The sequence below is a fragment of the Xenopus tropicalis genome, chromosome 8 (assembly GCF_000004195.4).
Source record: "Xenopus tropicalis strain Nigerian chromosome 8, UCB_Xtro_10.0, whole genome shotgun sequence".
Lineage (NCBI taxonomy): Eukaryota > Metazoa > Chordata > Amphibia > Anura > Pipidae > Xenopus > Xenopus tropicalis.
The window spans coordinates 113,322,209-113,347,978 of record NC_030684.2 but is presented as its reverse complement, the minus strand read 5'-3'; the positions used below and the strand labels follow the sequence as shown (position 1 = coordinate 113,347,978).

Sequence of the window (25,770 nt, the reverse complement as noted above, 5' to 3'; positions counted from 1 at the left end):
TTAACTAGACTTGTTTATAGTACAAAGAGTAATAGTGGTGATATTGTCTGGGATAACACAATAACAGCACTTCAACTGACGTCAGTAAGTTATTAGTGAAAGCTAATTAAGAGTCTGACTGTGTGCACTGCTGGCTATAAACAGAACAAGCTACTACTGTAGATGTATTCCAGAACAGCTAAATTATGGATGACCCGAGTAATAAGGCAAATATGGCTGATATTTTCCTTATATTGCACAACTGGGGCTTGACTGCTGCCAAAGACTAAAGTTTAAGATTAAAACAGGACTGGTGTAAAAGATCAAAGCTTCAGCCGAGTGCATACATTTGGGACTGGAGTAGAGAGGAGAATGAAAGCCATATATATGATTACTGTATCTAAACGACTGAAGATGAAAATCATTCATTTGCATTTACATTAATGATACATTGCACATTAAGGATTGAGTGAATTTTTTTAGTTTGTAAATTCTAATGAGCATGGCCCTCTACCTCCTATATCCATCAGAATTTGTATGTAAACTGTGTTTCATGCCTAGACCCATCTATTGTACCGTGCCATGGATTATGTTGGTGCTATATAAATACATGTTAATAATGACAACCTCTGGACTGGTTGCAATATTTGGATTGGCTTAGTGGGTGAAAACAGCTCTGAATCACTTGCTATTGAAGGGCAATAATATGTTATTGAGGGGTGCACTCCCAGACGCATTGGGGGCCAATTATGAGCATACCTGCCCATGGTGCTATCAAACACCTAGGTCTAAATACACAAAACCAAGAAAAGACATGGGAAACTAATGCTATTTAAAATGATATACTGTTATAATGGTGTTTATGTATTCTGTGGTCGGCAACAACACAAAGCTTGCTCCACCTTCTGGCCAACCCAGAACACAGTAGTTATAGGGATATTTATTTTGTTATATCGTTCTCTCTCTCTCTCTCTCTCTCTCTCTATATATACTGTATATTTATATAGATATATATCTAAAAGTCAAGGACATGTGGAGTGGTTTGAGGCATTTTGCCCATTATGATTTTTTTCTCTCTAAAAATACACCAGAAGTAACATTCAGTTTCTGCAGATATGTGCTGATGATTCAAGGAGCAAGGTCGGGGGGGGCAACAACAGGGGCTAGGTTAACCCACAATGGGCAGGGTGTAGCCATATCTGGGTGCGACCAGACAGGATCTATTTAGGGATTTTTTTTTTTTTTTTTTAAACTTAGTTGGAAGTGACCACCCCCTAAACCAGGGGGCTCAAACTCAATTTACCTGGGGGCCGCAGGAGGCAAAGTCAGGATGAGGCTGGGCCGCATAAGGGATTTCACAAAAAATTGGCTTTCAAGGGATAATGCAAGGCACGACGGGCGGGAGCTGCTGATTGCGGAAATGACGTTATGCCATCATAACAGTTATTATGGGAAGACGTTCTGTGTGCACAATTAGCTGCTAAGGAGCTAATTTCTGCACACAGAACGTCTTCCCATAATAACTGTTATGATGGCATAACGTCATTTCCGCAATCAGCAGCTCCCGCCCGCCCTGCCTTGCATTATCCCTTGAATCGCAATAAAAATCGCGATCCATTCATTGCTTTTGAGAAGGCGTTGGTGCGGGCCACAAAATACTGTACCGAGGGCCGCAAATGGCCCGCGGGCCGCGAGTTTGAGACCCCTGCCCTAAAGGGACACTATAAACCCTGGTTCAGCATGAGTGCAATGCATTTTGGTTTAATGATGAAAATTTTGAGCTAAACAATACAAACAGGGAAACTGAAGCTACTCTATGCTTCCTTCTTGCAAGCAAGGTCATTACATTATCAGAAAATATCCACCTCTCTTCAATCACTGTGTTGTCTTACAGATAAGCAGAAATCTATTATTCAGGAAGATTATCTGTGAGCTGGGAATCTAATATTTTTTTTAATCGACTGAGTTGCCCCCAATAGTGGCTAAGGGCTCTGGCACACGGGGAGACTAGTCGCCCGAGACAAATCTCCCTTGTCGCGGGCAACTAATCTCCCCAAAATGCCATCCCACCGGCGAGAATGTAAATCAGTGAACCATATTGTTCTGGTTTCAACAGTTAGTTAGTTTGTTGTGCCTTGTCTTGTGCAAAACCCTGCTGTGAATTAAACACATGCACAGATCTGCTTAAAATTACTCTGGGTGCTGCTGTCTCTGCATATGAAAGAGGTACTTGCAGCTGCTACCATTGAATGTAACGGACTGGCCAAGTTTGTGAAGATGTAAACGTTCATGAAAATACGTCTTTATTTTTAACAGACCAATTACAGGTATGGGGTCCCTTATCCGGAACCCGTTATCCAGAAAGTTCTGAATTACGGAAAGGCCATTGCCCATAGACTCCTTTATAAGCAAATAATTCTAATTTTTAAAACTGATTTCCTTTTTTTCTCTAATAATAAAACAGTACCTGTACTTGATCTCAACTAAGATATAAATAATCCTTATTGGAGGCAAAACAAGCCTATTGGGTTTATTTAATGTTTAAATGATTTATAGCAGACTTAAAGAGGACCTGTCACCCAAAGAAATAATTCCAATTTCTTTTCTGTTGTGTTTTTAAGCAAAATTAGCTTCACATACTATATAAATTATTTAAATCTTGTTTCCTTCAGCCTTGGGAATATACAATCAAAGCAAGCAGGCAGCTGCCATTTTGTGGACACTGTTATTAAGGCAAGCTTTGTATCACCCAAAAATCTTGTGTATGTGCCAGAATGGGGGACCTGATGCCCTTGCCCATGCACTGGCTACACAATTTGATGGTGAGAAGGTAGGAAGTGAATGCTGAATGGAAATTTTAAGTGATTGTCTGCCCCACCTCTATGCCTAAGGCAATATATGATTGACAGCTGGGATTTTTAAATGCATTTATAAGGGGTTTGAATGAGTTAATATAAAAATGAATTTTGGTTTCCGGTTTAATTTGAAAAGGACTTTTATTATACAGCTTCTCATGTCTGGGTGACAGGTCCACTTTAAGTGATAGAGATCCAAATTACGGAAAGATACCTTATCCGGAAACCCCAGGTCCCAAGCATTCTGGATAACAGGTCCCATACCTGTACTACCTTTTACTTCATCAAAAAGATGACATTTGGTAATATCCCCAAACCTTTGCATTCAAATGTACATAAACATTTTATATGCATAAATACACATACCTATAAAGAGACAGATACTGCTTACTAAATACCAATAAAAGAGTTCAGCATTGTAAAATTGCTTAGAATTCCATTTGCTTTTATCATGCAAAAAGTAGTCCTTTAAGTACTTTAGATTGTACATAAAAGATTTCTGTTGTGTCCATAAAAAACAGAATATGCAGCTGCTGTTGTGTCCATAAAAAACAGAATATGCAGCTGCTGTTGTGTCCATAAAAAACAGAATATGCAGCTGCTTCACAGGCCACTGATTCGTTGATATTCAGTGCCCCACAGGCAATACGGGTATCCAGAACTCCCAAGTTTAATAGAGGCTTGGCAGCGGCAGTGGACGATGCCCCCGATACCATACTAACTCCACATACTGCCTCATCCTACTCTCTGTATGACTGGCCGACACGCAGTCTAGGAGAGGGTTTGTGTCAGGTTGTGCATTTCTGATCAGACTACAACTCAGTTTTGGAAATTCTTCTGAGCACCTCACTGGCAATCTTCAGGTAAGCCTTGGCCTGCAAACATACATTTATTAGCAGAAATCTATGTATTCCAACACAGCTGGGATATAACATGTATGCAAACCTAGTGAGCCATACTTCACTGCTCTGAGGGTCTGACACCACCACTGGCCTACCCTGGTCACTGGTCTCTCTGATGTTGATATGCAGAGGAATGTCTCCTAGAGTGACAAAAGATGCCATATTTAACAATGTTATACAAATTAAATGAAACATAAACCCATGCACTAAAAAGGCCTTTGCTATTTTTAGAGAATAAGACCACAACAATTAAAACAAAATGTAAATTTCTCTAGAATACAATTAAAACGCTGACTTCATGTTTGGTTCTTACATCTTCAAAGAGCAGTGCCGGAACTAGGGGTAGGCAGAAGAGGCAGCTGCCTAGGGCACAACGATTGGGGGACGCCAGGCAGCCTCTCCTTCCTACCCCTAGCCCGCTCACTTTAGTCATTGCCCCCACCGCTTGTCATTACGCGGTGGGGGCAATGATCTAGCCGCTAGCGCATCGCGAACTGCCCCCCCCCCGCGACTGCGCATTCGCGCTAAAGCACGCACGGGGGGAATCAGCGAGGTTGCTGACCGGGTTGCCTAGGGCGCCCGGTCAGCTTGGCCCGCCCCTGTCAAAGAGTCTATTATGCATGGATTTATCTACACTGGTAAACTTCCAGTTGGTTTTATTTTTATTTATTTTTTAATTCTTTGCTTTACTTTTCTGCTATCTGGTTGTAGGGGGTCACTGACCTCAACAGCCCAAAAATAATTGCTCTGTGAGCTACAAGTTTATTGCTACTGTTACTTTTTATTACAGTTATATATACAGTGGGGAATATAAGCGACACGTGTGGCACGCACTCCTTGGTCCACTAAGGAGTGCGTGCCATTTCTCTTCAAATTGATATATATATATTTTTTGTTTATTTCTTTGGGTGATATGTTTGTATACCATGATGTAAGTTTTATCTCACTGAAGTGATGCCTCAATGATGTCACTTCCTTTCCCACCACTTTGGATTTATTTGGCTTTGCTTGTTGAACATTTGTCACTTTGAGAAAGGCTAGATTGCTACCTGAAAAGTTAGTCCATTTTTTTGAATAAACACATGTTTTTTCTGTAAGACCTGTGAGTGCGGTTCTACTTCATTCAATTTTGATAAGACACCCAGGCAGCATGTTTGTCTTTTGATGTAAGTGCTGGCCAATCCAAGTTTTTTTTATATAAACATATGAAGACCAAATGCAAATTGTCTAAATTCTCACTGTCCCCATCATACCAAAAGTTATTTTAAAGTTGCCCAAACCCTATAAATATAAGGAAAGAGGAAAATAGCTGTCAAAGCTATAGAGCTGTAAGCACACCAGGAGTAATGAGATAAAGTTACATAATCCCAGTGATAAGATCCTGTTAAAGAATGCAATGTAATAGGTTCATTCATTATGTATGGCCATAGCTGGGAAGTGATCAGTATGTCTGTTAGCTTTTATTGTCTAGTGAGGGCAGAAATCAGTGCAGGCCTTCTGATTCTTCTATTATGAGAGAACAATGGCTAGCCACTAAATCTAAATAAAGGATACTGTCATGATTTTTATGGTGTACTTTTTATTTCTAAATTACACTGTTTACACAATTTTATTCTTGCTTTCAGGTAACCTATTGTTTCTCCTACTCTCATGTAACCGGAGGAGTCCCAAGCCGGACTTGGATTTTTTACCACTGAGCGCTATTCCCATATCTACCACTTTAAGGGCTGTGACACACAGAAAGATCAGTCGCCACGCCACAAATATTCCTTGTCGCGGGCGACTAATCTCCCTGAAATGCCATCCGACCGGCTAGAATGTAAATCACTGGTGAGATGGCATACAGGGCACCGCAATTTGCCGAAGTTGCCTTGAGAGGAAACTTCGGCGACTTCGGCAAATCGCGGCGCCACGTTTGACATCCCACCGGCGTTTTACATTCTAGCCAGTGGGATGGCATTTCGGGGAGATAAGTCACCTGCGACTAAACTTCCCGTGTGTCACAGCCCTTAGCAATACAGCTGTCAGGTAGCTGCTATCTTGCTACATTCCCATTTTTCTACTGACTGGCCGCTGGGGGAGAAAGGGAGGGGCGTAATATCACTCCAACTTGCAGCTCAGCAGTAGAGTGTGACTGAAGAAGAAATGAAGAATATAGCTAGACCCATGTGAAATTTCAAAATTAAATATAACAAAATCTGTTTGTGCCTTAGAAAGACAGATTTTAATGCAGGAGAATACTAGAGAAGCTCTGTTTTCCCATGACAGTATTCCTAAAATAAAAAGAAAAATAGTGTTTGCCTCCACATACCTAAAATATCAAATCCTAAAGATTCTGCTAATCTCCGGGCTCCTTCCTCTCCAAAAATGTGTGTCTCATGATTGCATTTTGGACACTGAAATATACTCATGTTCTGAACGAATCCTAGTACCTGTCAACAGAAACAGAGACAATTTAGACTGTGGCTGAAAGTTTAGCATCACTAAGATGCAATGTCAGCACAAATGCAGTGACTGAGAGCTCCTTCAATTGACTTGTGTAGATGCTGGATTCATGGTATCAAGTGGGCTTATAAATAGTATTTGCTCGATTATATTCACATTAAGAAATTAATCCTCTAACAGTACACAAAATGCATTGAGTTACTTGCAAATTGTAAGGGATTGTTAGGATAATAAAGACTGGAGCTTACTGGCACGTTGACTTTCTGGAACATTTCAGCTCCTCTGCGAGCATCCACCAAAGCAATGTCCTGGGGAGTTGAGACAATCACTGCCCCTGTAAAGAGTAATCAGTCAATAACTAAGCTCCTTTCTCATCGTTGTGCAGAATGAAACCTTGTCTTCTCCTATAAAAGAACCTATATTTTGGGCCACTAGAGATTTTACCCCCCCCCCCCCCCGGGCCCGAGAAAGGGATTATTTTTGCTTCTCAGCAAGCTTTTTCGTGCAGAGCATTTACTACCTATCTCACTATAGACCATTAATTTTCGAGGAGGATTGCAATTCTTTAATAAATACAATTTTACCCCCTGTACCTGCAGCGGCTTCCCTGTTTAAAGTCTCATGAAACACGTGTTTGCCATCAGTAATCATGGGGCCCCATACTACAAACTTACCAGGGCCCTCTTTTCTTAGAGGGTCCAATTATTACCCAATCACCAGGGCCCCTGGCAGGAGAGCCCTGACAAAAAGTAGAATGGAAAGAAAAAAAAACACCCATGAATGGTCACACACATATTATAACCAAAATATGATCTGCCTAAATCACAATTAGATGTTACATCACAACAAGACAACAGAATGGTCAATGAAGAGTAAATTTTACCAGAGATGGGGATGTTCTGAGAGATAGATAGCTGCACATCCCCTGTTCCTGGGGGCATGTCAATCACCAGGTAATCCAACTCTCCCCACTCTACCTGTAACAGGAAGAAAAAAGTGGCTTCCAATTATAACCATTATGGCCTATGAAATGCACTCCCTGCTAGCTACTACAAAGATTAGGCAATATCCAGTTTGTCAAATCAAGAGTAACTTGTTGCTGCTCAGTCCTGGCATTGCAATATATGCAGGAAAGGGACTCCATTAAGTTAATGGGATGTACAAGGTATGTGTGGGTCTAATCTGGATCACTGACCTAAAGCCAGACATCCTATCCACAGTCAAAAATAGACTTGCCACCTGGCATTTTAATGACCACGCCAGTAAAAACACATACTTTGGATCAATTTTGCTGAACATATATGAAGCTAGTAATTTTTCTGACATTGTAACATCTCTAGTAAGAAAGGTGGGGTGGTGGTTACAAACAGGAGAAGCAGAATACAGAAATAGTGATGAGTAGAGATTACATCAGTATGTAAGAGCTCATGCTGTCCCCTTTTTCAGGCAGTGAATTTATTTAGTTTGGTTAATGGGTCTTTGTACATCTCAGCTACAAATCTGTGATTCTCACCTGCCTTAGCAACTTTTCGATTGCAGACATGACCATCAAACCTCGCCACACAATGGGTGCAGTCTCCTCCACAAGGAAGCCCATTGACATGCTAACACGGACAAGCACAAAAGATCATAGTCACACAGTGTCCACCTCTCAGCAGTCACTGAATCACACAGTACGATATTGTGCCAGTCTGAGCCATTCTTTGTGCTTGCATTCAGAAAGTCCCTGACTCATATTGTGTGTATGTTTCCATTTGGAACTGGATCATATTCTGCATTTGTGTTTGTGTCTGCTCAGTAAATGTGTGGGAATGTTTCTGAATCATTACATTGCTTTGTGCTTTTACTACACACTGAGACAATGTGTGATTTTCATGACTCATTCCAATCTATAACTGCATTTATGTAAAAGCAAGAATTCTTTTCTCAGCAATGTGGTCTCTGAACATATACCACAACAAGGAAATATTCTTAGTTCCTAAACAGTAAATCAGTGTTATATTAGGGCTTTCCTACAGACATTAACAGAAAAGTCACTCAAATTTTGACCTCCCCATAGGGCCTGGCTACAATGCACACTCTATTTTTAGAAACAATGTGTGACTTGCAACATCATGGTGGCTTTTTGTTGAAACCTCTATTTTTACTGAGAACAGTAAAATGTGCAAAACATTAAAACAAAGTTTTACTTGCAATTTACTTGCTTTCAAGGTTAAACTCCCCAAATGGTTGCCCTATTTTTGGCTCCACTGGGATTCCCCCCCCCCCCCCCTATATATATGTTATAGATGCTCTCCATCTGACACTTTCTTTAACATGCTTATGTTTCTCATGCAGGACTGTAGCTACAGTTGCATAAGCAAGAATGAAATATAAACAAATTCAAAGGGGTAACTTACCTATGGAAAAAAGAATGCAAAGTGCAAAACATGGGGGCAAACTGCTATTATTTTTTTGCTCACTGCCTTACTCTCTGAAATATGCATGTAACATTGCTGTTTTGGACTCCATGCACTGTTCCAGAATTAACTTTTTGTGATGTTTGACAATGCTGCAGATTTGGCATGGGCATCTTACAACAGGAGCAGTCAGAATTTCTTACCATCTTATGCCATAGTTGAACAGAGGGATCATCAGATTTTCTAGGAAAATAAAAAAAAAGCCCAATAAAATAATTTCTTTTGCACTAAATGAATCTCATACTAACACTGCTTTAAGTGCTGCGAGCAATGGTATGCTGGGATTGCCTTGTGCCGGTGGTTAGTGCAATACAACTTACTGTTGGATACCTCTGGGTTTCCCTTTAGGTTCATCATTCGTGGTATAGAGGGTCCGTACACATCAGCATCCAGCAAGCCCACAGCTTTAACCTAGAGAGTCAAAATGTCAGTATAGCCTTCTATTTACCACAAGTCAAATATACTGGTAAAGTGTTATACTGTTTACATTATTAATATACCGTAATCCTGCTTTTGAGAGTGTGAATGGGTGGGAATGTCTTCACACTTCACTAGACTAACAACAAAAATTGGACATGACATTTGATAAATCCAGCATTTATACTGCTGATGTACACAATAGCTTTTAGTCAAAGTGCAAGTGGATAGCTTGCTAAAGACATGGTGCATTATATGGTACTGTCCTAGGTGTCTGGGCAGAAACCCTTGAGCCTCTGCTTACATCTTTTTCTAAAGGGCTCCAATCAGCAAACAGGATCCCTGAAATTTCTCCTGATATAGAAGAAGTAGTTACTTTTTCTTGTACTGGTGGGCTAATGTCAGCAGTAACTTGTGCCCATGCTCATGGATAATTAGGAGCAAAATAGGAATGCACTCACCTGGTCACTTGCAGCAATACCCAGTGCCAGATTTACTGTCAAACAAAAAATAACAGAAAGAAAAAATTAAAGTGAGGCAATATTACTGTGGAGACCATTCAAGGGTCAGCGACACCTACAATTAATTGGCTTCATAGAAAAAGGACTACCTGCAGTTGTTGATTTGCCAACCCCTCCTTTGCCAGATGCTACTACCACTACATGCTTCACACCAGGAATTGGTTTCTGTTTTGGTAACCCACGAGACATAAGCTGGGCCTGTCTTATTCTTAGTTTTTCTTCTTGAAACGCTGAGGACTACAAATGAGAAATAGTATAGTTTGGTTAATATACAGCAGGGATCCCCAGCCTTTTATACCCGTGAGCCACATTCAAATGGAAAAAGTTTTGGAAAGCAACACAAACATGAAAAAAGTTCTGGGAGGTGCCAATGAGAGCTGTAATTGGCTATTTGATAGCCCCTATGTTGATTGGTAGCCTACAGAAGGCTCTGTTTGGCAATTACACTGGGTTTTTATGCAATCAACCAGAAATTCAAAAATAAGCACTTCCTTTGAGGCCACTGGGAGCAGCATCCAAAGGGTTGGCGAGCAACATGTTGCTCACGAGCCACTGGCTGGGGATCACTGATATACAGTATGCATGACCTATAAATTACATATGTTGTCTCCTTCTAGAATTTTCTCTTTCTCTAGAAAGGGGGGGGAAGGGAAGGGAAGAAGATAGTAATGAAAGGTGGGCAGAGGGGAAGATAAAAAGTTAAGGATAGAAATAAAGAAAAGAAAAAAACCATAACGACAACATGTAGTCACCATGTTTTTATTGTCTATAGTAAATTTTTGTGCAGCTGACCAGGAGTATAACTAGAATTTTCTTTTGCTGGTTAATGGAATGTTTCAAACAGATATTCAGCAGAGCCACAGTTCTCACATTGTGCTGCCAACATAGGGAGTAACTGCTCTGCTTAGAATACTGTCTCTTCCATAGCCCCTGTTTGGGAGCATGAAGATGAACATAATGGATCCTGCAATGGGGCCCCTGGTGCAAGACAGCATAACTTTTCTGCATATATGAAGGTTCCATGGTTTTGACTGAGTTGCAAGGTATTGACTTGTACTCCTTCTCCTATCTATCTATATATCTATCTAAGAAAAAAGCATAATGGTGCCAACCAGAAAACAGCCTTCGCTGAAAGTCACCCTAATGCCCTAAAAGGGCTCTGTAAGCTCAAGTTTTTAGACATAGAATTTGCTTAATATTGACAGCAGCCTCTTGCACTTACCGAGCTCATAAATGCAGCACAGACTGGAAGTTGCTGTCCCAGCAGCGAAAGAAACCTGGTCTGAAGCGACTCAATCCTACACATTCCTAGGCATGCTCTGAATGCCATTGCTTAGCAACCTGGAGTTATTAAATTACTTAAATTAGGCCTACTCATGGGTTTAAAATTATGTTAGGCGGAAACATGCGTTTCACCATACTGCGGAAGTGTGCGTTTCAGGCATCGTTCTGTCTTTTCCAAGGAGCTTGTTGGCAGTACTTGAATAAAATGATAAACAGAAAGGTGTGTGAATTATTATATCAACAGGTTAAAGACATTACAAGGATTGTACATTTAATTTTATTCTCACAGTATTCTGTTGGATTAGGCCTGATCTTGCATAATTGAATGACATACCTGTATGCTGTATTTACCTGAGCTGGTAATTAAGTTTCTGGGACAAATTATTATTTTTCTATTTTGAGTCCAATCCCAGGTGATTATTCTACCAATTCTAGTATGTAATACAGAATTACTGCACTTAGGCTGATGCCAGACAGGGCGTTTTTACGCTGTGTATTTTCTCCGCCTAAAAACGCCGCACAACCCACACAGCCCCTGACTATGGTGTTTTTCCTAGTACTGGTGACGTAGCAAATCCCGTTTCCATGGTGCTAATAGTGCAAAATAGTAAAAAACGCTGTGTATTTCCGCAAGGTCTGGCAGCTGCCTTTGTGTATACATAGGAATAGGTTGCTGTGCAAATAACAGCGTATTTCAGCAAAAGCATGAAAAGTCCGTGGTAACACGTTTTCTAACGTATTTACGCATAGTGTGTTTTCCATCGAGACTGTTTAAGTTATTTCTATGGATGATGATATTGTGCGTTTTTCAGCCGCCGAGAGAATTAGAAAATATGCAGCATAAAAATGCCACGTCTGGCATCAGCCTTAAGGCTGCAGCGATATAAAACATTTCTCTATTAGCCATTCAGCTGTACAGCTGTGGCTCTGCTCCACCTGAGGAGGCTAACCCAATTCCACCCCCTTGCCCATATGTCTCCTGTGCTTGAATAGGGTCAGGGGGATAGAAATACTAGCAATGACAGTGAAATTACACTATTAGCACTAAGCCCACCGAATATCTATTAAAAAATGGAAAATTTTTGCAGAAGTGGATTGTTTTTAATATCATTTTAACTGAACAGAACACACCCCAGTCTGGGACTCCCTTGAGGGGCCACATCCCAGTTTGATAATCACTTATGTATGTAGGAGTGCAAGTTTTATATTGTCTTAAAAGTGATTGCACCTGCCTTATCTGAAATCACAGGTTTGCATATCCTCTTGATAAATGTTTGGGCCTTGTGCCATTGATGTGTATGAAATAAACAGCCTATTGGTTTTCACTTCCAGATGACCCCAAACTATAAGTGCAGTGGTGTATGAGCAAGTTCTGTTCCTCTGCTTGTACATCCTCCAAAACTAAATCAGAGCTCATATCGTAGCAGATTACTACCACCCCTGCATGCTATGCCATTAAGCAACTTACTTTCAGTATGGGAATGCCCTATTACCACCTCTATAAGGTAATAGTTGTATCAATCTCCTTCATGCACAGCTTTGCATCTTGCTTCCCTTCCGCCCATGTGACTTTCCTCCCCATGCCTGCAGGGTCCTAATGCTCTCCGCTACACTCACTCCACTGGCAGCATTCACTAACAGCCACCCAAAATAGCACAAGGAATCAAAATGCACAGATGAGAATTTTAATCAATTCAACACAAACATAAAAATCCAGACTTACATGTAAGACTCATGAACACAACCTAACGCGTTTCCTGAAGGCAATACACATGAGCTTGAGGTAGCATTAGGACCCTGCAGGCACCAGAAGAAAAGTCACATGTGCGGAAGGGAAGCAAGATACCAATGGGTGCATGAAGGAGAGAGATACAGCTGGGAACTAATACAACGTGGGAGAGAGACATTTCCATAGTAAGTTGCTTAAAAGCATACAGGGATACTAATAGGAGTCCTTTGGAGGGAATACAAGCAGAGAAACGATTCAGTGTACAGATAGAAGTAATAGGTAATTCCCTACACTGCCCCAAGCTGTAGCAGTTGGTGTGCTGGTCACTGCTTGTGCTACCTGGCACTAAAGGGGTTGTTCCTCTTTAAATTAAATTTTAGTATTTAAGGGTTTATGGGTTTCAGTTTTTTTATTTTTTGTGGTTTTTCAGTTATTAAGCTTTTTGTCAGCAGCTCTCCAGTTTGGAATTTCAGCAACTATCTGATTGCTAGGGTATTGTTTACCTTAGCAACCAGGCAATGGTTTGAATGAGGGGGACTGAGCAGAAAGAAAAGGATTATAAATTAATAATAGTAATAAAATTGTAAGCTCACAGAACAATAGTTTTTTGGCTACTGGGGTCAGTGACCCCCATTTGAAAGCTGGAAAGATGTAGAAGAGGAAGGCAAATAATGCAAAAAAAAAAAAATTTAACTTAACGGTGCACCTCTTTAATGGCAAACCACCTTATGCCAATGTGCTATGCAGTTCCTTGTTCACTTCTATGGTAGCCTGAGTGCTGTGATGCCCACTATTACATTACAGTAATCATGTCCTTGAATTTTTTATAACTAATTCCTCTATCCTATAAATGGCAAAATGAAATAATGTCTCAAAAATACCCAGATCATTATCTTTGCTAAAAATAAGCAAATTAAGTAGAAAGTGTGTTGAAATGACATTCTGTCTATTTTAATCTTTTCATTTATAAACAGGGCAGTTTTCCTTTCTATAAGCACCAGCACTGAGCAGATCATTATCAAGGGCTTATCAGTGGACTGGTAATTAGTTTTTTTTTAAGCTCCTATAAGGTTTTGCTGTATCAGGAAGTGACAGAAAGTACTACAGTGAAACTGGCTTCATATTCCTGTTTAGTGCTAGAGATGACAGAAGCCATAGATATTTCTTCATTAAAACAACAGGCAAAAGTATGTTCGGCACAAGCCCTATTCATTCACCTCAAGTTGTCACATGACTGCTAGGCAATATATACATTAGTACATATCACTTATAGCTGAACTGATTGATCATGGTTGGACTAGTCGCATTGAAATTTTTTACATTCCATTTTTTGTGTCTCTATCAGTGCTGCCTTTGACTGCAAATGGCAGAGGTAGGCAGGGAAGTGACTGGCCGGATTGTTCTTCAGCAATGTTTATATGCCAAGCTGCAAGTCAAACCTCCAGATCAGGACTCAGAGGCTGAATGGGTTGAGGTAACTTATTTTGAATATGTTTTATAATTTTCAAAAAGAAAACAAATCTTTGAAAGGATGACTGAGATAGGGCAAAAATATGTCAGCAGGATTTGATTTATGGAAGGTGATTAAAATAATCGACACTGCAGTAAATAGTATAGTGAAGGATGGTTTTTATTATTAATAAAACATCAAACTATAAAAGAAGGGCATCTATACACTGTTTTTTAGTACCACTATCAGTATCATACTCACAGTAATGGTTAATTTAAAGTTAACTTCTCCTTTATAGACTCCTTTATATAGCTGTGAGCTCTTCTTAGATCTGTCCAGTGCCCCACTCAACCCACACATGTATTTCTTTTGATTAATTCCAATTAATTCATTAAATCCTTGTTCTACTTTTCATGCCCATAACTGTCCTTACTGTCCAGTTGCTACACTTCTTCGCTTGATGCTCATGCCATATTCATTACGCAGTGTTCTCAGAATCAGACTGGCACACAAGCACAGATATAGACTGGCATACCAAAAAGTCTGTCACTGGTGTGCAGCTCTGTTGTAACAAACTGGCTGCACACAGCTTAATGAAGTCCCCTACTTTATGATCAGCAGGCAGTGCACATACTCACAAGGCCTCTTGTTCCCTCTGTCTCTTCTGGTCTCGCTCCAAACAGACAGGGAGCCTTAAAGTCACCTTTTGTATAAAACACATTGCTCTCAATACATGGTCATTCTGATTAAAATCAGAATATTGCTTTATATTAGTGCTAAATTATTAGTAACTTCCCCCTATCTTTTTGGCGTTATGCTGCATTTACTGCCAAGTGATTAGCCACATTAGTGCAAGCTAGAATGCTATATTTATTATGCAGAATGCTCGACCAAGTAAACAGCCCTAGAAGATCCCTGTGTTTGTTTAAAGGGATACTGTCATGATTTTTATGGTATACTTTTTATTTCTAAATTTACTTTTTATTTGCAAATAATTCACTCTGCCATTTAAACTTTTATTTTTGAACCAACAAATGTATTTTTTTAGCTTTAATATCGGTGTAGGTGCATTGGGCCTGAGTTTGAGCTTTCAGAAGGAGCCAGCCCTACACATTAGAACTGCTTTCAGATAACGTATTGTTTCTCCTACTCCCATGTAACTGGAGGAATCCCAAGCTGGACTTGGATTTCTTACTATTGAGCGTTTTTCTGATATCTACTTATATTTTCCCATTGTTCTGCTGATTGGCTGCTGGGAGGAGGCGATACCACTCCAACTTGCAGCACAGCAGTAAAGTGTGACTGAAGTTTATCAGAGCACAGGTCACATGGCTGAGGCCATGATAGTATTCCTTTAAGATAGAAGCTGCCATTTTAGCTTGGTCTCAGTAGCTTGGATGAGGGAGGGGGAGAGGGAAAGAGGAGCAAACAGAGCAGACTTGTGCCCGTGCCCTGAAGGATTTTTCTGAGAGAAGGAAGTCTGATATAGAACATGTGTACACAAAAGGAGAAAAGAAATCCTGTGTTTCTGTGAGTGCTTATGGCTGTACTTACATAGGTCTTTCAGATAAAGCTTACTTGGTTTTTAACTGTTCTTCTCCTTTAAAGGAACAGTAACACCAAAAAATGAAAGTGTATAAAAGTAACTAAAATATAATGTGCTGCTGCCCTGCACTGGTAAAAGTTGTGTGTTTACTTCAGAAAGTCTACTATAATTTATATAAATAAGCTGCTATGTAGCCATGGGGGCAGCCATTCAAAGGAGAAAAGGCACAGGCACATAGCAGATAACAGATAAAACATCATTGTATTCTACAGAACTTATCTGTTATCTGCTATGTAACCTGTGCCTTTTCTCCTTTTTTCCAGCTTGAATGGCTGCCCCCGTGGCTACACAGCAGCTTATTATATAAATTATAGTAGTGTTACTGTAACAAACACACCAGTTTTACCAGTGCAGGGCAACAGTGCATTATATATTTATTACTTTAAAGCTCTTTCATTTTTTGGTGTTACTGTTCCTTTAAGACTCTTCATTTAACATTGTTGTAATACCCTCTCTCATATCTGCAGATTAGAAAAGGCATGGTCGTCTATGTTTGCTTTTTCAATGGAGCAGAATCTTCTGTTATTGCAAAGATGGGTGAGTGGAAGCTGAATTGGGTTAAATATAATTCATCATATCAGTCATTTACCATGAAAACAAAAGATTGCCAGTGCATTTGCTCTTTGCTAAAATATTGTTTCTAGCAGCTGGCCTGCCTTAAAACATAGCTTTATTCAAACAATATTAGTTTTTGCTTTTAGCTGCTGTTCAGAATTACTACAATAAGCCTAATGTATTACTGGAGATGTTTTCTTTCATGTGACCTTGTCTGCTGTTAATAGCATCTTCTGAAACCTATACCAACCTGATATGGCAGTATGTTATTAACCATGTAATAAATACCAAATGCATTAGCATTGGTCTAGTGGACGTTGTCAGGATCTAAGGCACAAGAAGTTGGCAACAGATGCATTCAGTTTATTAACTTTATCATTAAAGGATAAATAATCCTTTTATTTTAAAATCCCTTAAAAAGACTTTAAACAGCCCCCCTTCTCCCTGCATTCAGTTTCCTTTTTAAATCACAAGCAACATAACTGCTCATTTTAGATACTTCCTAGTCTAGTGTGATTTTGCAGCAAATCCTGTGAGGAAAGCAGAGGCTACAGAAGAGGCCATGTTCTGATTTTATAAAAATACTGTATATAATGCATTTTGAGAAGAATGTGCCACTAATCATTGAATTAGAAATCATATGCTTCATACATAGGGATTCTGCACCATCTTAGAAGAACAGGAGAGCTTTGACCAGCCTTTAATGTTTATTGAAACCAAATGCCATATCAGGGTCTTTATCTGACACACTGCTGGTGACAGATACCTGGGTTCTTTGGCAGATGACACTCGAATATGCCCTACCAATGAAAACAGACAACTATGACACAATGGGCAACTTTATCAATCTCACAAGAATACTCTACTTCCTTTTCTTACATATATATAGGTATGAATGGAAGTATAGTAAGATGAAGCTATTCAGGGGAACAATCTCAGTGGTAGAATATTATATAGAATAAAATTATATATTTGCAAATGATTCCCACAAAAATGCGAACTTAAAAGCACTATAAATCCTTACATCATTATTGGACTGCCTGCAGCACTAAAGATGTTACTGCTATTAAGTGTGATTGGTTGGCATGCAAGGCCTCCTGTGCAACATATAGTAGAACTGTTCTTCTTTGGGTATTTAGTTCTGCACTTTTTCCACACATGAATAGATTTACCAGTAATTTGTATTGGCATGTCTCCTTTCATGTGAGTTGAGCACTCAGCAGTATATGGGTCCTTATTAAAATAACAGTTTAGGAACAACTAAACTAAAGAACTAAAGAACAAATAACATCTTTTACACTGCAACAAAATATATTCCAGCAAAATAATGTTTCTGTTTTATTGTCTCACAGTGAGTTCTCTACTGAGCGTCAAGCTGAGTGAGTCTGACAATGGAAAACGAGTCTCCATTCTTGACCTACCTGGTGATGTCCTCATTGTTCCTCAGGCAACACTAGGTGGAAAGGCAAAAGGCCGCTGCATGCAGTATCATTCAAATGCAGACAAGAAGCTAGCCATGGAGTTATACTCCAGTCTCATTGCTCAGTGTAAGGAGGAGCTTCAGGCTCACTCAAAATGGGCAGAATCAGGAGCTGTATTGAAGCATGGAACATATGGAAACAGACAAGTTCTGAATCTTGACACTAATGGACCATATACCCACCTGCTGGAGTTCTGACCCACACTCAGTCCATCCTTGCAAGGAGTTTAAAGAAAATGAACTAAACCAGTTAGTCCACGATATTGTGCTCACTCATTTCTGTTAGTTACCAATCATTTTGTCATGTTCAGTGTCCTAATCTTTAAAAAAGATTATTTCTTATTAAAGAGGCTGTTAAAAAATGTTTAATGTTTACGTGAAACAAATGTTTTGATCTTTCTATGGCCAGAGAACTGACAATGAATGATCAAAGGAAGTAAAAGCCAATTATGGCAATTACCCATCATTTTTAATAACAGGACTAAAGGCCAAACAATCGGATTAGCCTGATATTGCCTACCTCATGGTAGACGTGTTGGTGTATAATGTATGGCCAGCTTTGTTCTTTGTTGAATTTTAGTTTTCTATTAATTCAAGATCCATAGTTTAATGCTATCCTTGTAGGCAGACAGTAATCATTTGGATCATTCCTTTGGTGATAAAATTGGCTCAAATTTAGTCCCTCTGTTACAAATGTGGAACATCAATAAATTACCTCTATCTTTCTTTTCACATTACCTATAAAATACCTATAATGTAACTATAAATCTTCTTTATTATGTTGGGTTAAAAAACCCAACAGACTGTTCTTCAACTTATTCTTCTGCTTTTTCTTCTTCTTAGCGCCCCCCATTTTCTAAACACTACTCCTCCTACAGTTTTAGGGGTACAGCATCCAAACTCTCCACAGTTCTTCGCCCTATAGTGGAGCAGGTTGCTTGTGCTTTTCTAAGCGATCCCGCCCCCCCGTCTTTTTGTGGCGCCGCTCTGAACACCCAAAAATTCCCATTGATTTTGACAGGGAAGATTTTCAAACTGCTGCCACTCTTACAGCTTTGAAGCTACACCCCCCAAACTTAAATAACATAATTATGGGGTCACCCAAATGAAACAGCTACATTTGTTAATTACCCAAAGTGGGAGGGGCCAACAACAGCCTCAAATTTTATCCATTGACTTTTATTGGTTTAAATTTAAATTGCTGCCGTTCTTTAACTAAAAAATCTATTCTACCCTGCCCCGATAATTGCCCTATCCTACAAACCATTTATTATTTTGAATGCTGTAGCACAAAAAACCTGTTAAAAGTTGGCTTCCGGTCATTTGAAGAAAGGCGATGCAAGTGAAGTATCATGGGAAGCGTTGACTATGCGGCGATCGATTGATCGAGCCTAGCCTTCCTTCTGTATAGGAGGGAGTCAGGCTAGGCTCGATCAATCGGTTGCCGCATAGTGGCTGCTTCCCCTGATACTTCACCTGCATCGTCGTATCGCCTTTCTTCAAATGACCGGAAGCCAACTTTTTGACCTTTTTGTACTACAGCATTCAAAATAATAAATGGTTTGTAGGATAGGGCAATTATTGGGGCAGGGTAGAATAGATTTTTTTATCCGCCCTACGCCTCATCTGCCATCAGCCTAATACCACCCATCACGATCACTGAAAATCATTTTACTGCTTCATAAGTGCACCTTATTTTTCAAAGTGATGCACTTTGTCACCATTTTTTTTCCACAGCGTAATAAATAGGCCCCCTCAATGTTTTCCTGCTTCCACTGGCTGTGTCATGTTGTAGCGAATGTACTGAATCTGCCTGTTTGGTGTAGACATAGAAATTCTGAGACAATTTGGAATTGGTCTTCATTTATTTTATTTTTTCATTTATTTAGGTTTCTGTTTTGCACTGATTGGATGTTTTTTGTATTTAACTCTACACCTCACTTCCTGTTCACTACCCTGATGACGATCCCGTGTGGATTGAAACGCGTAGACAGTATGTTTAAATAAATGATTTTTTGGACACCTATGCCGTGAGTGCTTTCTATAGATTGGATGGATTTTGTGGGTCAGCACCCAGCCGTTGCCCTTTGGACTGGTGAGTGCCGATTTTTGCAAAGATATATATATATACATACAGTGGCTTGCAAAAGTATTCGGCCCCCTTGAACTTTTCCACATTTTGTCACATTACAGCCACAAACATGAATCAATTTTATTGGAATTCCACGTGAAAGACCAATACAAAGTGGTGTACACGTGAGAAGTGGAATGAAAATCATACATGATTCCAAACATTTTTTACAAATAAATAACTGCAAAGTGGGGTGTGCGTAATTATTCAGCCCCCTTTGGTCTGAGTGCAGTCAGTTGCCCATAGACATTGCCTGATGAGTGCTAATGACTAAATAGAGTGCACTTGTGTGTAATCTAATGTCAGTACAAATACAGCTGCTCTGTGACGGCCTCAGAGGTTGTCTAAGGGAAAATTGGGAGCAACAACACCATGAAGTCCAAAGAACACACCAGACAGGTCAGGGATAAAGTTATTGAGAAATTTAAAGCAGGCTTAGGCTACAAAAAGATTTCCAAAGCCTTGAACATCCCACGGAGCACTGTTCAAGCGATCATTCAGAAATGGAAGGAGTATGGCACAACTGTAAACCTACCAAGATAAGGCCGTCCACCTAAACTCACAGGCTGAACAAGGAGAGCGCTGATCAGAAATGCAGCCAAGAGGCCCATGGTGACTCTGGGGGAGCTGCAGAGATCTACAGCTCAGGTGAGGGAATCTGTCCATAGGACAACTATTAGTCGTGCACTGCACAAAGTTGGCCTTTATGGAAGAGTGGCAAAAAGAAAGCCATTGTTAACAGAAAACCATAAGAAGTCCTGTTTGCAGTTTGCCACAAACCATGTGGGGGACACAGCAAACATGTGGAAGAAGGTGCTCTGGTCAGATGAGACCAAAATGGAACTTTTTGGCCAAAATGCAAAACGCTATGTGTGGCGGAAAACTAACACTGCACATCACTCTGAACACACCATCCCCACTGTCACATATGGTGGTGGCAGCATCATGCTCTGGGGGTGCTTCTCTTCAGCAGGGACAGGGAAGCTGGTCAGAGTTGATGGGAAGATGGATGGAGCCAAATACAGGGCAACGACCCTAAACATAAAGCCAGGGCAACAATGGAATGGTTTAAAACAAAACATATCCATGTGTTAGAATGGCCCAGTCAAAGTCCAGATCTAAATCCAATTGAGAATCTGTGGCAAGATCTGAAAACTGCTGTTCACAAACGCTATCCATGTAATCTGACTGAGCTGGAGCTGTTTTGCAAAGAAGAATGGGCAAGGATTTCAGTCTCTAGATGTGCAAAGCTGTTAGAGACATACCCTAAAAGACTGGCAGCTGTAATTGCAGCAAAAGTTGGTTCTACAAAGTATTGACTCAGGGGGCTGAATAATTACGCACACCCCACTTTGCAGTTATTTATTTGTAAAAAAATGTTTGGAATCATGTATGATTTTTGTTCCACTTCTCACGTGTACACCACTTTGTATTGGTCTTTCACGTGGAATTCCAATAAAATTGTTTATGGCTGTAATGTGACAAAAGTGGAAAAGTTCAAGGGGGCTGAATACTTTTGCAAGCCACTGTGTGTGTGTATATATATATATATATAAAAAAAATAGGTGAGGTAATGAATAAAAATTAAAAGTTTGTAACAAAAATTAACAAGAACAATCAATTTTTTGGTTGTTGGGGGTCAGTAAGTGACTCCCATTTGAAAGCTGAAAATAGTCCAAAAAAGAAGGCTTAGTTCAGAAACTATTAAAAAAAGAAAAAAAAATTAGCAATTGCAAAGTTCCAAGGAATAGGACATTCTGTAACATAGCAAAAGGTGAAGCACCCATTTGAGCCACGAGCATGGGGAGTTCCCTGCAGGCTCTGCAACGCTTCTGCTCACCCTGCAAAAGTTTTTTTTATCTCCTGCTGATGTTATCCTCTTACCCGCTGGCCAGAACACAGCACTTTTTGATTGTATCTTGTACCTTGGGGCTGTTCTCTGCTACCTACTGCACAGGCGCATCAAAAACCCGCCAGTTTGTGGATGCTATTATCCTATTTTTGAGCATGAAGGATTCCTAGTAGTTGTGACAGTTGTCAATAAGCAGGCCTTATGTTACGCCCCAATGAGTGTTGCTTAGATTTAGTGAATTGTATTTATTGGTGTGCTTAATAAAGTGTATAAATAGTGTGCCTTTTTCCTATATAGGTCTCTAGAGTTGTTAATAAAGAAAGATGGCTGTCCTTTGTCTGTGGGGCAGCTGTAGCAGGTTGTTTTTTGCATAAGCAGCTGAATAGGATTGTGAAACAAGTCAAGAATGCTGATTAAGAGTTTACTTAATTTGGGGGGGGGGGGGGGGCGCAGCATCACTACTGGCTGCAGGTTTAACTCTACTGATATTTTTACATAGGATTTAGATTCTATTCAGCTGATGAGACCCAGTTTAGGCGCATTGCTCTATCTTTGACCATCAGGGACTCCTAATGACACAACCTGATTACACCTTACACAACTGCAGAGGGAACGTTTGCTACACACCACAGAGTGTCCCTGTCATTTAGCCAATTGTCATCTTATTTATTGCTTTATGTTCAATACCAGGGGTTTTATTATGTTGGGTTGAAAAACCCCACAGACTGTTCTTCGACTTATTCTTCCGCTTTTTCTTCTTCTTCTTAGCGCCCCCCCCATTTTCTAAATGCTACTCCTCCTACAGTTTAAGGGTACAACACCCAAACTTTCCACATTTTTTCGCCCCATAGTGGAGCAGATTGCTTGTGTTTTTAAGCGATCCCCCGTCTTTTTGTGGCGCCACTCTGAACACCCCAAATTTCCCATTGACTTTGACAGGGAAGATTTTCCACCAACAGCCAATCAGATTTTACTTATTGACTGTCAATGGGGAAATTCAACCTGCTGCCATTCTCACAGTACAGGTATAGGACCTATTATCCAGAATGCTCTGGACCAAGGGTATTCCGGATAAGGGGTCTTTCCGTAATTTGGATCTTCATACCTTAAGTCTACTAAAAAATCAATAAAACATTAATTAAACCCAACAGGATTGTTTTGCATCCAATAAGGATTAATTATATCTTAATTGGGATCAATTACAAGGTACTGTTTTCTTACTACAGAGAAAAAGGAAATCAGTTTTAAAATTCTGAATTATTTGATTAAAATGGAGTCTATGGGAGATGGGCTTTCCGTAATTCGGAGCTTTCTGGATAACGGGTTTCCGGATAAGGGGTCCGATACCTGTATTAACACCAGTGTCCCCACAGTTGGTCACTAGGGGACTGCAGTTTTAGTTTTGAAAAAGAGGGTGGAGCCACCAACAGCCAATCAGATTTCACCTATTGAATTTTATTGGTTTAATGCCAGGGTTCCCAAACTTTGCACAGTCAGTCACTGGGTGACTACGTACTTCGGATTTGGTTCAGGATTCGGCCGAACCCAAAAAAGTGGGTTTGATGCATCCCTAATTATAGAGTCAGTAATTTAATTTACATATTCCTTAAGCTGTTGGTGGCTACAGAGCTCTGAGTTATACTGCAGGCTTTGGTACAGTATAATCAACCTAATGGGTTAAGTTAAGTAATGATTATTTATAAGGTGCCTTGCAGTTGTTAGGGAGAGTCTGAGTAAGTAAGGAGGTGAAAGTCCTATATTGGTATACAAATGACTTATCACCAGGTGACTGGTACACAGTTAGTGATACATTTTTAAAGGGTGCGGCCTTTGTTTTCAGATATGATTATGTACCATAGGTAGGAACAAAGGCAGTAGTTACAGATGACAAGCAATGCGATAAAAGAGGAGTCTGTGTTTTTATATAAGGAATCGTACAACCCCTAATGCAACATATATTTATAGCATAAGTTACCAATGAATTCTGTGACCATATTAAACATGAAGCAACAGGCCAAGTGCTGTTTTACAAGTCATGGACTCCAAGGTGACTGTTATTAGTAACAAAAAGTATCCCAAACTCAGTGCAAAATTGCAGTTTAAAAAAAACTTTTATTCAAATATCCATATTAAATTTAAGTTTGCGTTTGAGTTTGGGATACTTTTTGTTACTAATAAAAGTCACCACTTTGATTGCCCTTTAATCTGGGGGCTGTATCCCGTGGCTGTTTTTTGACTGGCCATTTAGGATCCTTCTTCATTAACATTATTGTGACTTTTATTAGTAACCACAGAGAAAAGTTCCATAACCATTAGGGATGATCCAATTTTCTCAGCTTGGATAGAAATTTTTCTTTACAGGCTGAGAAAAGTAGATCTGCTGTCATCTGTAGCTCTGTATAGCTCCACAGACAGGCACAGGCTTTTTCAGCCCCAGTTTTGTTTATGGCCATGAAAGTCCAAGTGATTTGGGATATCTTAATATTTTAAAGTAGGGGATGCATTATTTCTTAAAATATAAAAGTTTTAATGTGTCATGTGACACAAATTATCTCACAGTGCACTGTGGAATATTTTTATCACTTGCGTGTATTATAAGGATATATTTCACTAGCTATGCTTTTACATTACATATTTATATAGAAAGATAGAGAGAGAGAGAATGGGACTGCTCAGAGCAAGTGAACCGTGTTTTAAAGCAAGGGCACCTGTAACACATGTTTTTGTTTAATTAAACACAATATTTCAGCTGGGACTAAATAAAAAAGGTTTTTTTATGGAAAAAATAGCATGAGAACAAACCAAAAGCTAGGCTAAGTAAAGAAAGGCTTTCTGCCTCAGTGCTTCTTTGTGAACAATTCCCAAGGCTGAGAAAGCTGGACAGAAAACTGAATCACAAGCGTTTTTTTTCTGCCAAGCTTCCTTTCTCCCACAGAGGGTTCATTCCTGGATTTAAATGCCTAGATCAGGGATCCCCAACCTTTTATACTCATGAGCCACATTTAAATGTAAAAAGTGTTGGGGGGGGCAACACAAGCATGAAAAAGGTTCCTGGGGGTGCCAATAAAAGCTATAATTGGCTATTTGGTAGCCCCTATGTGGACTGGCAGCCTACAGAAGGCTCTCGTTTCAGTACACCTGGTTTTTATGCAATCAAAACTTGCCTCTATGACAACCTGTGGCAACTAACTGAAAAGTCCTTTATTTCCCTTTGATCTCCTGTGCTGAAAGCTAAAAATGATACAAATGTATTTAAAAGTAGCTTTTGGCAGAGAGCCCAGAAATCTTAACAACCTTCACCTGCACTTAGAGACATTGTTTCTTACATTTAATTAAAAATTAGCTTTTGGTAGAGAGCCCAGAAAGTTTACAAGCCACACTTGCACTGAGCTACAATTGGAACTAATAAGCTAAATAGGTCTCTAGGGGGAACTGAGACTTGCAGCCTAAAGCTGGCCATACACGCACCGATACTATCGTACGAAACCTCGTTTCGTACGATATTCGGTGCGTGTATGGCATGTTGGCGAGTCGCAGGAAGCTGCTGATATCGGACGACTCGCCGATCGGCCAGGTTAAAATTTTGATCGGGCGCCATAGAAGGCGCCTGACCAAAATGTGCCGTCACGGCTGAATCGGCAGAAGGAGGTGGAAATCTTATTGTTTCTACCTCCTTATGTGCTGTTTCAGCCCTGACGGTGTGTGGCGGATCTGATGATGTTTCGTGTGACCATCGGTCAGATCGCCACATGTGTGGCCACCTTAAATGGCAATTTCAGCTTTTTTTTAACAAAACTGTAATAACACATAAAACAGGACCCCCAACCCCCCAGAAATGTGTCAAAATGTTAAATAACCTGCCAAATTTAGTCAAATGGGAGTGGTATTTAGGGGGTGAGGTTGCAAAAATGGGCGTGGTCAAAAAAATTGCTGCGCTGTGCACAGCATCTATTTTTCCCTCTTTCAAAATGTTGGGAGGTATGTAACAGCGCTGTGTACATACATAAGGAGCATTACATATATATATATATATATTCATAGATACAGGTAAAACATGTAGCAGAAGCCAGCTGGTAACAGACCTGTAAAAATCATGTGTAATTAC

General features: G+C 39.9%; 2 protein-coding genes across 4 annotated transcripts; one reads left to right on the top strand and one right to left on the bottom strand.

Moving 5' to 3' along the window:
- Window positions 1-3,262: 3,262 nt before the first annotated feature.
- Window positions 3,263-12,665, bottom strand: nubpl (nucleotide binding protein-like). Of its 3 annotated transcripts, none has more exons than XM_031890459.1 (13): window positions 12,586-12,665; window positions 10,801-11,057; window positions 9,668-9,815; window positions 9,519-9,553; window positions 8,961-9,051; window positions 8,784-8,823; window positions 7,695-7,785; window positions 7,065-7,158; window positions 6,430-6,515; window positions 6,048-6,168; window positions 3,794-3,876; window positions 3,438-3,709; window positions 3,263-3,369 (listed from the first exon to the last, which is right to left on the bottom strand). In XM_031890459.1, exons 2-12 carry the CDS (start codon window positions 10,906-10,908, stop codon window positions 3,647-3,649), a joined length of 960 nt encoding a protein of 319 aa, XP_031746319.1. In that variant the 5' UTR covers window positions 10,909-11,057; window positions 12,586-12,665; the 3' UTR covers window positions 3,263-3,369; window positions 3,438-3,646.
- Window positions 12,666-12,694: 29 nt separating this feature from the next.
- On the top strand, window positions 12,695-18,045 carry dtd2 (D-tyrosyl-tRNA deacylase 2 (putative)). The gene is given in 4 exon segments (NM_001142087.1): window positions 12,695-12,776; window positions 13,937-14,065; window positions 16,115-16,184; window positions 17,555-18,045. Coding segments are annotated over 3 exon segments (507 nt in total). The 5' UTR covers window positions 12,695-12,776; window positions 13,937-13,954; the 3' UTR covers window positions 17,881-18,045.
- The last annotated feature ends 7,725 nt before the right edge of the window (window positions 18,046-25,770 follow it).

Excerpts from the sequence above, each read along its gene's own strand:
- nubpl (XM_031890459.1), bottom strand. The coding sequence starts at position 10,908 with ATGGCATTCAGAGCATGCCTAGGAATGTGTAGGATTGAGTCGCTTCAG. Across the intron at positions 7,159-7,694 it reads TCGAAAAGTTGCTAAGGCAG|GTAGAGTGGGGAGAGTTGGA; the intron begins GTGAGAATCACA and ends TTCCTGTTACAG. Across the intron at positions 3,877-6,047 it reads TTTAGGATTTGATATTTTAG|GAGACATTCCTCTGCATATC; the intron begins GTATGTGGAGGC and ends TTGTCACTCTAG.